Source organism: Lepidochelys kempii, chromosome 10 (assembly GCF_965140265.1).
Source record: "Lepidochelys kempii isolate rLepKem1 chromosome 10, rLepKem1.hap2, whole genome shotgun sequence".
Taxonomy (NCBI): Eukaryota; Metazoa; Chordata; order Testudines; family Cheloniidae; genus Lepidochelys; species Lepidochelys kempii.
Window position 1 is genome coordinate 38,451,436 of NC_133265.1, and position 14,447 is coordinate 38,465,882.

The window sequence follows — 14,447 nt, forward strand, 5'->3', positions numbered from 1 at the left end:
TTACCTACATGTTAGCGTTGTGCATTATAATTGCCTCCTGTTTCTCATGGGGGTTACAGTAAGACAGGGGTAGGTGCAAGGATAACTCTGCATAGTGTGTACATTGCCGCAGTCTCTGCTCCTAGTTTACACTGTGCCAGTCCAATCTCTCTCCTTGATTCTGTTTTGGGAGCAGGTTGTGCTTTGAGTTTCTGCTGACTGAGTTCTCAGTTCCCTCACATTGTTTACCTCCTATGCAGAATGATAGTGGAGTTACATCGGAAGGTCTCCAGCCTCATTGAGTTCCTGAAACAGAAGTGGGCTCTCCATGAAGTGCGCATTGTATCCTTTTCCTGTTTATAGCAAAACCGTTAGTCTGCTTTGTGTACCGTGTTCAGGGCAATTCCCTCGCTATTCTAACCTCACTGTTTTCTCACACACACCCAAATCTCCATTAAAGGAACACTAGCCCCCTGTTTACTAAAGGTAAGGTGCTAATATATCAGAGCCGGTGAAGTGAAGATATCTCTAGCAGGGAATCTAGAAGTATTCTCCCTTTCCTTCAGCTCTTCTATCCTGAATTCCCAGGAAAAATATATTTGATTTTAAATGAAGCTCACCTCCCCCCACCCTTCCCCCCCAGTGGGCTCAGTCCAATTGCTCATGGATGGATGTTCACATTACAAAATCCATCATGATGATTGGCCCTTGGGTTGGCAGCCTCAGCAAAGAGGCAAAGGAGGACTGATCTAGCAACTTGCACTTAAAGATATTCCTTAATCATGGTCTTGTGAGACTGTTAGTTGGACAGTAGGATGGAAGTTTTTTGTACTGCTACCGCCCTGGACAAATCTGTATATTCTTTTTCAAGTAGTGTCCCTATGAGTGCTCCACTGTAGGTGTATCTGAGCCCCTAATGAGAGATTTTAGGTAGCAGTGTCTTTTCAGCCTGCACATGCGTTCTTCCTCCCTTGTGGTCTGCCTCACGTCTACCTATCACTGCGCAAACTACCCCCAGTTCCTTCTCGACCGCCTTTGGTCTCGAACAGAGCGAGCAGTTGTCTCTTCTTTCTGTGTCATTAGCATAAGTAGTAGTAGTTTTAGTCCTCTTGTTTCCCTTAATAGCTAGAGGTGGGCAACTACTGCCCGTGGGCCACATCTGGCCCATGGGACCATCCTGCCCAGCCTCCGAGCTCCTGGCTAGGATGGCTCATCCCCAGCCCCTCCCCTGCTGTTCCCCCTCCCATGCAGCGATGCCCCTGTGTGGGCAGCGCTCTGGGTGGCGGGGCTGCGTGCTCCTGCAGGGCAGAGCATCTGGCTCCAGCCGGGTGGCACGTCTCCAGACATGCTGCTCTGAGCAGCATGGTAAGGGGGCCAGGGCTCGGGGGGGGGTTGGATATGGGGCAGGGGGTCCCGGGGGGCAGTCAAGAGACAGGGAGCAGTTGGATTGGGCAGAGGTTTGGGGGGGGGAACAGGGAAGCGGGGTGATTGGATAGGGGGTGGGGTCCCGGGGCCCTGTCAGGGGGTGGGGGTGTGGATAGGGGTCAGGGGACAGGGAGCGGGGGGGTGGGATCCTGGGGGGTGGTCAGGGGACAAGGAGCGGGTGGGGGGGTTGGATGGGTCAGGAGGGCAGGAAGTGGGAGGGGTTGGATAGGGGGCAGGGGCCAGGCTGTTGGGGGGTACAGCCCTCCCTACCCAGCCCTCCATACAGTTTCGCAGCCCAATGTGGTCCTCAGGCCAAAAAGTTTGCCCACCCCTGGTTTACCCCATTGAGATTAAAAAAAGAAAAGAACATTTATTTCATGTTTCCTGCCTTTTCTGGGGGAATTCCCCCCCCTCCCCCACAGGGCATTTAGTAGTTTAGACTTTTTAACTTTTTTTTTAAGGGGTGGGTGAGGGGGGAGAAGAAGCGGGACCAGCTTTCTTCTGCATTCCTCACTTTTGCAGGGTGATAGACCCACCCCCCCAGGGGCATGCCTGGCTCTCCCAGTTTCAAGAGACTTCTCTACTGCAAGGAAGCAATCCTGGTAACATATAGGCACTCTTACTGTTTAAAGTGTCTGGAAGAATCGCATATCCCATAAAAGTGCACCTCTGTGAGCAGCTCAAGGTGAGGTTTTGAAAAAAACAGGAGCTGAAGTTAAAACTCCTGATGGAGAGTGAATTTCAGCTGCCAGATGACTTGGGTGCCAGACCTTCTCCAGGACACAGATTGTCCCTGGAATCTTCAACTTCCAAGGGGGTAGAATCGTGGAAAAAATCAGCAGATTTCCCCCCATGAAAGCATGAGAAAAAGGCCTCCAAGCCCCCAAACAGAGTCTTTGGCCAGCCAGAGGGGTTCACCAGCATGCTCAGCCACCTCAGTACCAGGGCTCTGAAGCACAGTACCCAGAAGCATCAGGGTGCCTCTGCTATAAGATTAGCCACACTGCCTAGAGGTGCTGGGGCTCAAGCTCTGATGCAGCGTATCACTCCCTAAGAAGAATAAAGTCCACACCACTTCTAAGGCAGTAGCACTGAGTAAAGCACCCATACTGAGTGCAGCAAAAACTCCCATCCCTAGAGTGTTCCGCACATAAGCAACAGTCAGTACTGACAACTTATCGCTGATACTCCTACACAGTGCCTAGTGAGTCAACGGTACCACAAGATCTCTGGTACCCTAGAGACCTGGAGGTCATAGAAGAACCGCAATCCCCATTACTCTGTACCAGGACCCAGGTACCAAGCAGATCCTAACGCCCAGAATCACACATGGCACCTCACCATTTACTACCAACACCCTGGTCAGCACCACCTTTACACAGTGACGAGTCTGACAGTGACAAAGAGGATGTTGTTATTTCCCTGGTCTCTCACCATGGCATGCTGTCACAGTACTAGGGTCCTCCTCACCCTCATGCCAACCTGCAATTTTGGTACAGGCCTACTTGGGCATCCCCAATGGCCGTATTGGGATTCTTGGTGGGTGTCCATTGTCTCCCAGTGAGAGTCGGCCAGACTGTTTTGGATAGCTTTGCTATCCAGAGCCCCTGAACTGGAGGAGGAGGAAACTTTTGAAGGACAGGAGGAAAGGGTCGAAAGGGAGGCTACCCCTCCAGCAAACTTCTCATCTTCACCAGATGAGGCTGTAATGCCTCCCCTCCATCACTAGCTGATGATTTTAAAGAATTTTCAAGATGAGCTGCAAATTCCCGTACATCACAAGCTGGTAGATATTCTGCACACTTCCTCCTCCAGAATTACCCTCCCAATTAATGAGGCACTTTTGGATGCTGCTAAAGTCCTCCAGCCAACACCAGCCTCCATCGCCCCAACCTGCAAGAGAGCCAACAAAAAATATTATGTCCCTCCCAAAGAGGCAGAATTTGTTTCAAATCCTCAACCCAGTTCAATCGTAGATGCAGTTAATGTATGATGCAGGCAACATCACCCCAAGTCAACCCCATATGATCAAGATTGGAAAGGGCTAGCTCTCTTTGGAAGGAAGGGTAGTGATCAATGGCTCCATGTCTAGTTGGCAGCCGGTATCAAGTGGAGTGCCCCAAGGGTCGGTCCTGGGGCCGGTTTTGTTCAATATCTTCATAAATAATCTGGAGGATGGTGTGGATTGCACTCTCAGCAAATTTGCGGATGATACTAAACTGGGAGGAGTGGTAGATACGCTGGAGGGTAGGGATAGGATACAGAGGGACCTAGACAAATTGGAGGATTGGGCCAGAAGAAATCTGATGAGGTTCAATAAGGATAAGTGCAGGGTCCTGCACTTAGGATGGAAGAATCCAATGTACCGCTACAGACTAGGGACCGAATGGCTAGGCAGCAGTTCTGCGGAAAAGGACCTAGGGTTTACAATGGACAAGAAGCTGGATATGAGTCAGCAGTGTGCCCTTGTTGCCAAGAAGGCCAATGGCATTTTGGGATGTATAAGTAGGGGCATAGCGAGCAGATCGAGGGACGTGATCGTTCCCCTCTATTCGACATTGGTGAGGCCTCATCTGGAGTACTGTGTCCAGTTTTGGGCCCCACACTACAAGAAGGATGTGGATAAATTGGAGAGAGTCCAGCGAAGGGCAACAAAAATGATTAGGGGTCTGGAACACATGACTTATGAGGAGAGGCAGCTGGGATTGTTTAGCCTGCAGAAGAGAAGAATGAGGGGGGATTTGATAGCTGCTTTCAACTACCTGAAAGGGGGTTCCAAAGAGGATGGCTCTAGACTGTTCTCAATGGTAGCAGATGACAGAACGAGGAGTAATGGTCTCAAGTTGCAGTGGGGGAGGTTTAGATTGGATATTAGGAAAAACTTTTTCACTATGAGGGTGGTGAAACACTGGAATGCGTTACCTAGGGAGGTGGTAGAATCTCCTTCCTTAGAGGTTTTTAAGGTCAGGCTTGACAAAGCCCTGGCTGGGATGATTTAACTGGGAATTGGTCCTGCTTCGGGCAGGGGGTTGGACTAGATGACCTTCTGGGGTCCCTTCCAACCCTGATATTCTATGATTCTATGAAGGTGTATTTATCAGTGACATCGCAGTTCCAGGTCATATATTACCAAGCTGTCATGGCCAAATATGATTTTGTTAATTATGGAAAACAGCGTATTCACTGAACATTTACTGGAGGTGCAAAAAGAGCAGTTTCAGGTCATTGTCAGAGCAGGCCAGTTAGTGGCCAGAACTGCACTGACAGCATTGGACATGGCAGATACAGCAGCCTGCTCGGTCTCCAGAGAAGTGATTATGAGGCAGGCTGCTCAAAGAGGTACAGACTATAGCTGAGGATTTCCTGTACAAAGGGCCCAACTTCTTCGCTGATAAGACTGACACTTCTCTTCACATCCTGAAGGACTCCTGTGCCACGTTATGCTTCCTGGGAATCTATACTGTGGGATAAAAGAGGAGATACTGCTCTCAACCACACCACAGGTCACAACCTTCTCAGTACCCAGTGTCACAGCACAAGAGGCCCAGGGTACAAACATGGAAACAGTCAGCACCCCAATCTTCAACCTCTCAGACCCTCTTTTAAGCACTTTTGATGGGTTGGTCGAGGGCCCAAACAATTATGCCTTGCAACATCAGCTGTTATCTATGCACCTGTCATGTCCCTTTGGAAATCACCTGTCCCATTTTCACAGCAGGTGAGAGAGCATCACTTCCAACAGATGAGCCTTGGAGTATTTTGAAGGGTTATGCCATTCCATTTACATCTCTCCCTCATTCCCACCCTCCTTCCCCATCCCTCTTCAGGGACCCTTCTTACGAGAACCTACTTTGTCAGGAGATAGAACATCTCTTTCACCTAACGGCCATAGAACCAGTCCCAGTGGAAGTCAGAGGCAAGGGGTTTTACTTTCATCATTTCCTGATTCCCCAAGGTGAAGAGAGGTTGGAGGCCCATTCTAGATCTAATGACATTAAACGTGAAGGTTCAGAAGTTCAAGATGGTCATGCTAGCAGCCATTATTCCAGCTCTGAAACAAGGAGACTGGTTTTCAGCCCTCAAAGATGCCTACTTCCACATCTCCATATGTCCATCACACAGGAGATTCCTACAGTTTACCTTTGGGCAAGACCATTATCAGTACAGTGACTCGTCCACGCCCAAGGTATTCTCCAAGGTTCTCTGTCTTAACGGCGCACCTGTGAACATTGGGCATTGTGATCTGCCCATAGCTAGTCAACTACCTCCTCAGGGCCCCCTCATTCAAGAATGCCATACGCACCACTCAGATGACCTTATGCACATTTGCACAACTGGACTTACAGCTCGAAACAAGAAATCAACCCTCACTCCAGTGCAGCGATTGGAGTTTATTGGAGCTGAACTCAACGTAGTGCAAGCAAGAGGATATCTCCCACTGCACAGATTTACCATCCTTGTGAACCTCATAGAGATAGTCTAGGCCAGCCCACAAACATTGGCCAGGACCTGCCTACAGTTACTCAGTCATAAGGCAGCATTCATCTTCGTCATTCCACACGCCTGGTTGTTCATGAGGTGTCTGAAGATGTGGCTCAGGTCTATCTATTCCCTAACAAGGACAGACTAAGCAAACTGCTGTCAATGCCCTCTACTGTAAGACACTCCCTGGACTGGTGGAAAGACTCATCCAACATTTGAGCAGGTATTCAATTCATACAACTGCCACTGATCCTTGGGGGGAGAGATAGCTCAGTGGTTTGAGCATTGGCCTGCTAAACCCAGGGTTGTGAGTTCAATCCTTGAGGGGGCCATTTAGGGATCTGGGGCAAAAATTGGGGATTTGTCCTGCTTTGAGCAGGGGGTTGGACTAGGTGATCTCCTGAGTTCCCTTCCAACCCTGATATTCTATGATTCTATGCTGACCCTAATAATGGATGCCTCCATGATAGGCTGGGGAGCTCATCTACACAACCACAAGGTTCAGGGCAAGTGGTCTCCTACAGAAGCAGCCCTCCATATCAATCTTTTGGAGTTAAGAGCCGTCAGGAATGCTCGTGCACACTTTCTCCCATTTATCAAGAAACACCCACACAAAAGTCATGAAGGACAATATAGCCTGTATGTTTTACATCTATCTCCGTGAGGGCACCAGATCTCCCTCCCTCTGCACAGGAGCACTCAGAGTTTGGAATAGGTGCATCCAACACAATGTGCCTATCTCAGCCATCTACCTACCTGGAATACAGAATGTGACAGCCAACAGAAGTTTTGACAGCCTATCACTACCACGAATAGGAACTGAACTCAGAAGTGCTTCACAACATATTTGCCCTTTGGGGATCCCCGGCTATAAATCTCTTTGCTATGTACTGGAACAAGAAATGTCCTTGCTATTGCTCCAGAGCAAGCCTTAGGAATCAGTCCCTGGGAAATGCACTCATTCTCCCATGGGACAGAGACCTTTTATATGCCTTTTCCCCGTTTCTTCTACTGTCCAAGCTCCTGCTGAAGGTATGATGAGATAAAGTGGGAGTTATTCTGATTGCCTCTTCCAGACCATAAGAATGGCCCTACTGGGTCAGACCAATGGTCCAGCTAACCCAGCATCCTGTCTTCCGACAGTGGCCAGTGCCAGGTGCCCCAGAGGGAATGAACAGAACAGGCAATCAAGTGATCCATCCCCGGTCACTCATTCCCAGCTTCTGGCAAACAGAGGCTAGGGACACCATTCTTGCCCATTCTGTCTAATAGCCATTGATGGACCTATCCTCCATGAATTTATCTAGTTCTTTTTTGAACCCTGTTATGGTCTTGGCCTTCACAACATCCTCTGGCAAGGAGTTCCACAGGTTGACTGTGCGTTGTGTGACGAAATACTTCCTTTTGTTTGTTTTTAAACCTGCTGCCTATTAATTCTATTTGGTGACCCTTAGTTCTTGTGTTATGAGAAGTAGCAAACAACACTTCCTTATCTACTTTCTCTACACCAGTCATGATTTTATCCACCTCAATCATATCTCCCCTTAGCGGTCTCTTTTCCAAGCTGAAAAGTCCCAGTCTTATTAATCTCTCCTCATATGGAAGCTGTTCCATACCCCTGATCATTTTTGTTGCCCTTTTCTGAACCTTTTTCAATTCCAATATATCTCTTTTTTGAGAGGGGGCAACCGCATCTGCACACAGTATTCAGGATGTGGGTGAACCATGGATTTATATAGAGGCAACATATTTTCTGTCCTATTATCTATCCCTTTCTTAATTATTCCCAGCATTGTTCCCTTTTTTGACTGCCATTGCACATTGAGTGGATGTTTTCAGAGAACCATCCACAATGACTCCAAGATCTTTCTTGAGTGGTAACAGCTAATTTAGACCCCATCATTTTATATGTATAGTTGGGATTATACTTTCCAATGTGCATTACTTTGCATTTATCGACATTAAACTTCATCTGCTATTTTGTTGCCCAGTCACCCAGTTTTGAGAGATCCTTTTGTAGCTCTTCGCAGTCTGCCCGGGTGTTAACTATCTTTAGTAATTTTGTATCATCTGCAAATTTTGCCACCTCACTGTTTACCCCTTTTTCCAGATCATTTATGAATGTTGAAAAGGACTAGTCCTAGAACAGACCCCTAGGGGACACCAATATTTGCTTCTCTCCAGTCTGAAAACTGACCATTTATACTTGCCCTTTGTTTCCTATCCTTCAACCAGTTACCAATCCATGAGAGCACCTTCCCTCTTGTCCCGTGACAGCTTACTTTGCGTAAAGAACTTTTGTAAGGGACCTTGTCAAAGGCTTTCTGCAAATCTAAGTACACTATATCCACTGGATCCCCTTGGTCCACATGCTTGTTGACCCCCCCCCCCCAAAGAATTCTAGTAGATTGGTGAGTCATGATTTCCCTTTACTAAAACCACGTTGACTCTTCCTCAACAAATTATGTTCATCTATATGTCTGACAATATTGTTCTTCATTATAGTTTCAACCAGTTTGCCCGGTACTGAAGTCAGGCTTACAGACCTGTAATTGCCAGGATCCACCTCTGGAGTCCTTTTTAAAAATTGGCGTCACATTAGCTATCCTCCAGTCATCTGGTACAGAAGCTGATTTAAATGATAGGTTACAGACTACAGTTAGTACTTCGACGAATTCACATTTGAGTTCCTTCAGAACTCTTGGGTGAATCCCATCTGGTCCTGGTGACTTATTGCTGTTTAATTTATCAATTTGTTCCAAAACCTCCTCTAATGATATCTCAATCTGGGACAATTCCTCAGATCTGTCACCTAAAAAGAATAGCTCAGGTTTGGGAATCTCTCTCACATCCTCAGCCGTGAAGACCGATGCAAAGAATTCATTTAGTTTCTCCGCAATGGCCTTATCCCCCTTTAGTGCTCCTTTAGCACCTCGGTCGTCCAGTAGCCCTACTGGTTGTTTAGCTGGCTTCCTGCTTCTGATGTACTTAAAAGAAGTAAACCAAGACCAAGGCAGGTGTGGTTCCCTTACCTGGCACAGATGGCACTATGTTCTCTGGTTCCTCTTCAGCCCATTCCTCATCTTCTTTCTCAAAATAACAGATCTTTCCTCGCAACTTGCAGATTCTCGCCTCCAGGTTTGGCTCCTTCTTGGTTCCAGGATCTAGAGGTAGAATGCTCTGACAAAGTGAAAAATGTGCTACTACACAGAAAGTAGACCACTCTGCGTACTTACCTGCAGAAATTTAATCTATGCCAAATTTCGTGTCGTTCTAAGCACATAGACCAAACATCTTCCTTCCTCTCTTTCTCCCCCTTCCCCCCGCCCCCCCATTTCAGACTACATTTTAGTCCTCAAAAAGTCAAAGCTCTTTCTCTGTTCCCTTAAGGGTACGTAGATTCCTTAAGGGTTTTGGAAATCTCTTCCTGCATGTGAGGCCACCTGCTCCAACTTGGGATCTTACTTTAATTCTCAGAGCCTTGAGTAGGCTCCCCTTTGAGCCCATGGTGACTTACTCTCTCCTATACCTGTCCATGAAGACAGCATTTTAAATTGCCCTCAGCCAGATGAATAGGAGAAATATGATGCCACACGCACCATTCATTCTTTAAAGTCAAAGTAACAGTGAGGTTACATCCCAAGTTTCTCCCTAAAGTAGCCTCCCCCTTTCATATGAATCAATAAATCCATCTTCCTGTTTTATCCCTTAAACCACATTGTGACAACAGGGATGCTGTGATGGAATCCCTGGGGTATAACCTGAAACTGTGGAACCTCTGTGCCCCCTTAAATCTCCAGCCTGGTCTGTCTCTAAATGCTATGCCCATGACAAGCAGCAAACCCCTCCAGGCGCTGTAATCACTCGGTACAATAGCATGTGGAGACACACCCAGCAAAATTGCATGAATGCTCTCAAAACTACTCATGAATTATACAGCAGCACCAGCAAATCACCCCAGCCTTGCACCCCAGAAATATACAGTCTTACACTGCTCAAGACACTCTTGAACAGTGCAAGCTCATTAATTAGTTCTCCACTCCAACAAAGGGTGGTGGACTTGCAACAACCCTTGTTAACTTGAGCTGAGATTTCCCAAGCACTTCAGCCAAAAACACACTGTTCTAGATAAATTATAAAACAGGTGAAGTGAGTTGTAGCTCACAAAAGCTTATGCTCAGATAAATTGGTTAGTCTCTAAGGTGCCACAAGTACTCCTTTTCTTTTTGCAAACACAAACTAACACGGCTGCTACTCTGAAAACAGATTTAGTAACTATAGAAAAATAGATTTTAAGTAGCAGGCATAGAGATCAAAGTTGGTTACATAAGAAATAAAAATAAAATTTGCAATCTAAATTCTGCAGACTAAGCAAGATTTGAATCAAGAAGTTTTTCCACCCCACTGGATGTTTCAGGCAGTTTTCAGTTCTCACTACACAGGCAGAATTTCCTTCTTAGCCTGGAACCAATTTCTCAGTTCAAAGTCTTTGTATTCCAAATGATCTTCCAGGTGTTGAGATGGGGGAGGAGAGAGGCCAAATGGTGATGTCATCAATCCTCATTTATATTTTCTCTCTAGGTGCTAGAAAGATCCTTGCTGTGACATGGGGTTTAGGTGGCCCCCATTGCATATGTGTCTTCTCTGACTAGTCTCTGGAGAGTGGATTCTTCTTGATGGACCATCAACACATGTCTGGCTGGTCCTAATGTAAATCTGTCTTGTCAGTTGCCCCTTTGTTGCACTGAAAGGCTAGCTGTGGGCGTCTCCCAACCTCACATCCTGTTTCAGTAACAAACCTATAGCAATACTTCATAACTTCACATTAAATGATAGTACATACAATTCAACATGATATTACTGTTCAAGAGATCGAGACTTTTTAAATGATACTTCACAAGGCATTCATTGTACAAAACATATCTTAATCATATCACAGTGGTGAATATAGGGTTCCAGGGTGCTATTTTGAGATTCAGTGTCAGAGGCAATTCTGCATACACTAGATGTTAGAAGAGCACTAGCTTTTTACTTGGACAGGACTAATGACTTCAGGTAGTCTAAGCTCTTCCTTTCATTTGCTGAAAGGTTCCAAAGATTCTGCAATATCGGCTCAAAAATTATCCAAATGGGTCTCTGGTTGAATTAATCACTTATCAGGGGTGCAACCTGTTGCCTCCCTCTGGAGTCTGTACACATTCCAAGAGGTCAATCTCTACCTCTGTCACATTCCTTAAAGATGTCCCTGTCTCTGAAATTTGCAAAGCAGCAACTTGGGCCTCTCCCCACACTTCCGTGATTGCATAGTGTTTCATGAGAGCCTCAGCCTCCCATTCCATCTTTTGGCAGCACCATATTCTCTGCCATAACAGACTCCACTCTGAAACCCAGCCCCCTGGTGGGGATACTGCTGTGAAATCACCTACAGTGGAGCATCCATAGGCAATGTTCCCTCTAATTTTTTCCATCCATGTGTGGAATGATTTTTGTTATGTGCATCAAATTATCGAGGTAATGTGCGGATGTGCGCCACCAGTAGAAACAAAAGAACCTCTCCCTCTCGGTATATATAAATTTTTAAAAGTTACCATAGCGATAATTACTTTAGTCAGGACAGGTTAGGCATTTTAGGACTCACTACTCAAAGAACTCGAGTTGGCGTGAAACCGTTAAGAGGTAAACGGGTGGAGTCCGCGCAGTCTGCCCAGAGGATTCAACCTGGCGGGTTCAGTTGGCTGGCCTGGGACGATGGATCCCCCTCGCCGCCCTCTGCGGGGGTGTTGAGAGGGGACCACCGCTCAGACGGCCCTGGCCCCCATCGGGCTCATTTCCACCTAGGTGGTGCGCTGCATCCAGCTCTGGGTTGGCTGGGAAAGCCTGGCGGACAGGTGGCTCACTGCTTCACAGCAGGGAGTGTTACAGCCCCCAGGCAGCAGCTCTCGCCGCATCCTGGGGGCGAGGGAGATGACCGCCAGCCAGTGGATGGTGTGAGTCCGGTAGCGGCCCCCGGCGCACCTAGACCGGGTCTTCTTGGAGTCACGTTGCTTGGGAATGCAGCCCAAAGCTGGTGGTAAACTCCATCTAAGGCTGAATACTGGCACGAGACTGATTGTCAACAATTACCATAAGGGAAAGTTGAAAAGAACTTTGAAGAGAGTACTCAAAGAATAAAATTTAATCAGGAGAGAGAAATAAAAATTATGAAATGTATAGACCAGTCAAAAAACTCAAACAACACTTTGAAAGCATACAATTATAGAGACTATATGTGCATTGCAGGAAGTATCAAGAAGTAACACCAACAATAATACAAGTATGTGTTGGGAGGTGAGTGTGAAAGACTCGTGTGTGCACACGCGCAAGACAGATATGCATTGCCCCTTTAAGTACGTTCATAGCCTGGCAGGACTCCCCTGTGGACTGCAGATGCCCTGGGGCATCCTTCAGGTAATCAGTATTGCTAATTCTCACACTATATGGTGGTTTCCCTTAAAGTCCCAGTGTGTATACATGGGCACGGGAGGATGATATTCAGGAAGTAGTATGTATGTATATACATACAGCATGTCCTTGAGTTCTGGGAGAAGTGGAATGGCTTCCTCCCATTCTTAGTCGGGGGACTAAAACTTAAAAGTATCCGTACGCCCTAAATGTGGAGTCCTGCCTGACCGCTCCAACATGGAGCTGCGTGCAGATAGAGAAGTCAGGCCATTGCCCCAGCCCCAGGCAACATGAATCCAGGGTGGGAGAATACATTTCCCAGACTGCATTCCTCACTGAAAAGGGCCCTTTTTTTCTTATTCTACAGAGGACCCAGCCCCCTCTCTCCACCAGAGGCAGCTCTGTGGAGGTTACTGTCATTCTAGTGTTTACACATCAATTAACACTATTTACACTATATTCACAATGGAAAAAGATAGAAACTCAGGGATTGCTTTAATTAAAGCGCAGAATTTCAGATGATGACAAAAAGGAGTCTCAATAAAATCCTGAGCGCTACTGTTTCTTTTCAGCCCTATGATTTGCTGCTGTACATTTCCCTTTTAAGTAGATCTGCACTTAAAACAGACACAGCAGCAGCTACCGGCAAGCTCCCTCCATCCCATTCCTGAGCCCTGTCGCGTTCCCTTCCCCACAGCCCAGCTCTGCAGAGATTGGTACAGAGGTCAGGGGAGGGGCACACCCTGACATCAGCACCCCCCTTCCCACCCTACTCTGCATAGCAAGTAGGAGGCTTCGGGGAGCAGCTCCAAGGCAGAGGGCAGGAGCAGCACAGCAGTGGGCGGAGGGACACTTGCAGTGCATAGCACTTGATAGCCTGCTGGGCGGCCGACTGGTCGCACAGCTTAGAGGGAACCTAGCCCATAGGGACACTACTTGAAGAAGAGGAGGAAGTTACTCACCTTGTGCAGCAACAATGGTTCTTTGAGATGTCTCTCTACAGGTGCTCCATAACCTGTTGTCCTCCCCTCTACTTCGGAGTTTTCAATATGGCACTCTGTGGTAGAGAAGGAACTGGGGGCAGTTTGCCTGAGCAGCCCAAGATAGTCATGAGGCAGACTACGTGGAAAGGAGAGTGCATGTGCACACCAAACTGACACTGCTACCTAAAATCTCTGATTAGGGGCGCAAGTATGCCTACAATGGAGCCACCCGTAGGGAGTCACCTGTCAAAGAACCATTGCTATTGCATAAGGTGAGTAGCTTTCTCTTGTACAAGCCTTGTAACAAGGTTCCCGGTCACTGCTAGTGCACCTCCTTATGTCTGGGGAATCGCTTCTAATCTGGGGAAGTAACTCTCAGGGCATTGGATGACCCATTCTGCTCACTCTGCAATAGTCTCTTTTCTGGTAAGTTGGCTCTCCAGGTAGGTCCCCATTTAGACCACCCTTTCCGAGGTGACTAAGTCCAAGAGGACCAAAGTCCAAATGCCTTCTCTGGTCAGTGTTCAACTCCAGCCTGGGGCTCAGTGCCACTATACCAGTGGTGTGAGGGAAATCCAGGCCCACCCACTACAGCCTAGGGACCTTATAACCAGCAGTCCAGGTCTGCTCAGTCCCAATCCCTGCTGCTGTTTCCCTAGGGAGTTTCCTACGCAGCCTCTCTTTGCCTTTTTCTGGATTTACCATGGGTTCCTACTGTACTCCCTGTGGCTACTTCACCCCCTCCTAGCCTCTTGGCAGACTCCTTGCTCCGGGATCTCAGGGCTTACTCTCTCTCCCTGGACTTCTTCCTTTGTCTCTGTTGACTTCCCAGGTTATGACTGCACCCCTCTTTCTCTGCTTCTCCTTTCTGCTTTCAGCCTCCTAGCTTTATGTTGCAATCCCAGCCCTTCCCAGCTGAGCTTCACTCTTAACTAACCCTGGCTCTCCCTCTCACAGGTGACACCAGTTAACCTCTTAGGCCCTTGTTAACCCCCATCACAAAGCCCTAGAGTTTGTTGCAAAGATGTATTTTTTTTAATGTTCCTACCTCTAAACTTTAATCTTTGTAATTTAATAGAAACGCTTATAAGATGCCAACTATTCTCTTCTTCCTAGCTCTTTCACGTTTCTGTTAAT

General features: G+C 47.3%; 1 protein-coding gene across 5 annotated transcripts in view; it reads left to right on the forward strand.

Annotated features, from left to right (window-relative positions):
* Positions 1-14,447, forward strand: part of CRAMP1 (cramped chromatin regulator homolog 1) — a 121,823-nt gene that overhangs the window by 45,495 nt on the left and 61,881 nt on the right. For all 5 annotated transcript variants that reach the window (XM_073362971.1, XM_073362970.1, XM_073362972.1 and 2 more), the window contains exon 9: positions 240-321. In XM_073362971.1, the coding sequence (XP_073219072.1) occupies positions 240-321 (82 nt within the window). The remainder of the gene's footprint in view (positions 1-239; positions 322-14,447) is intronic.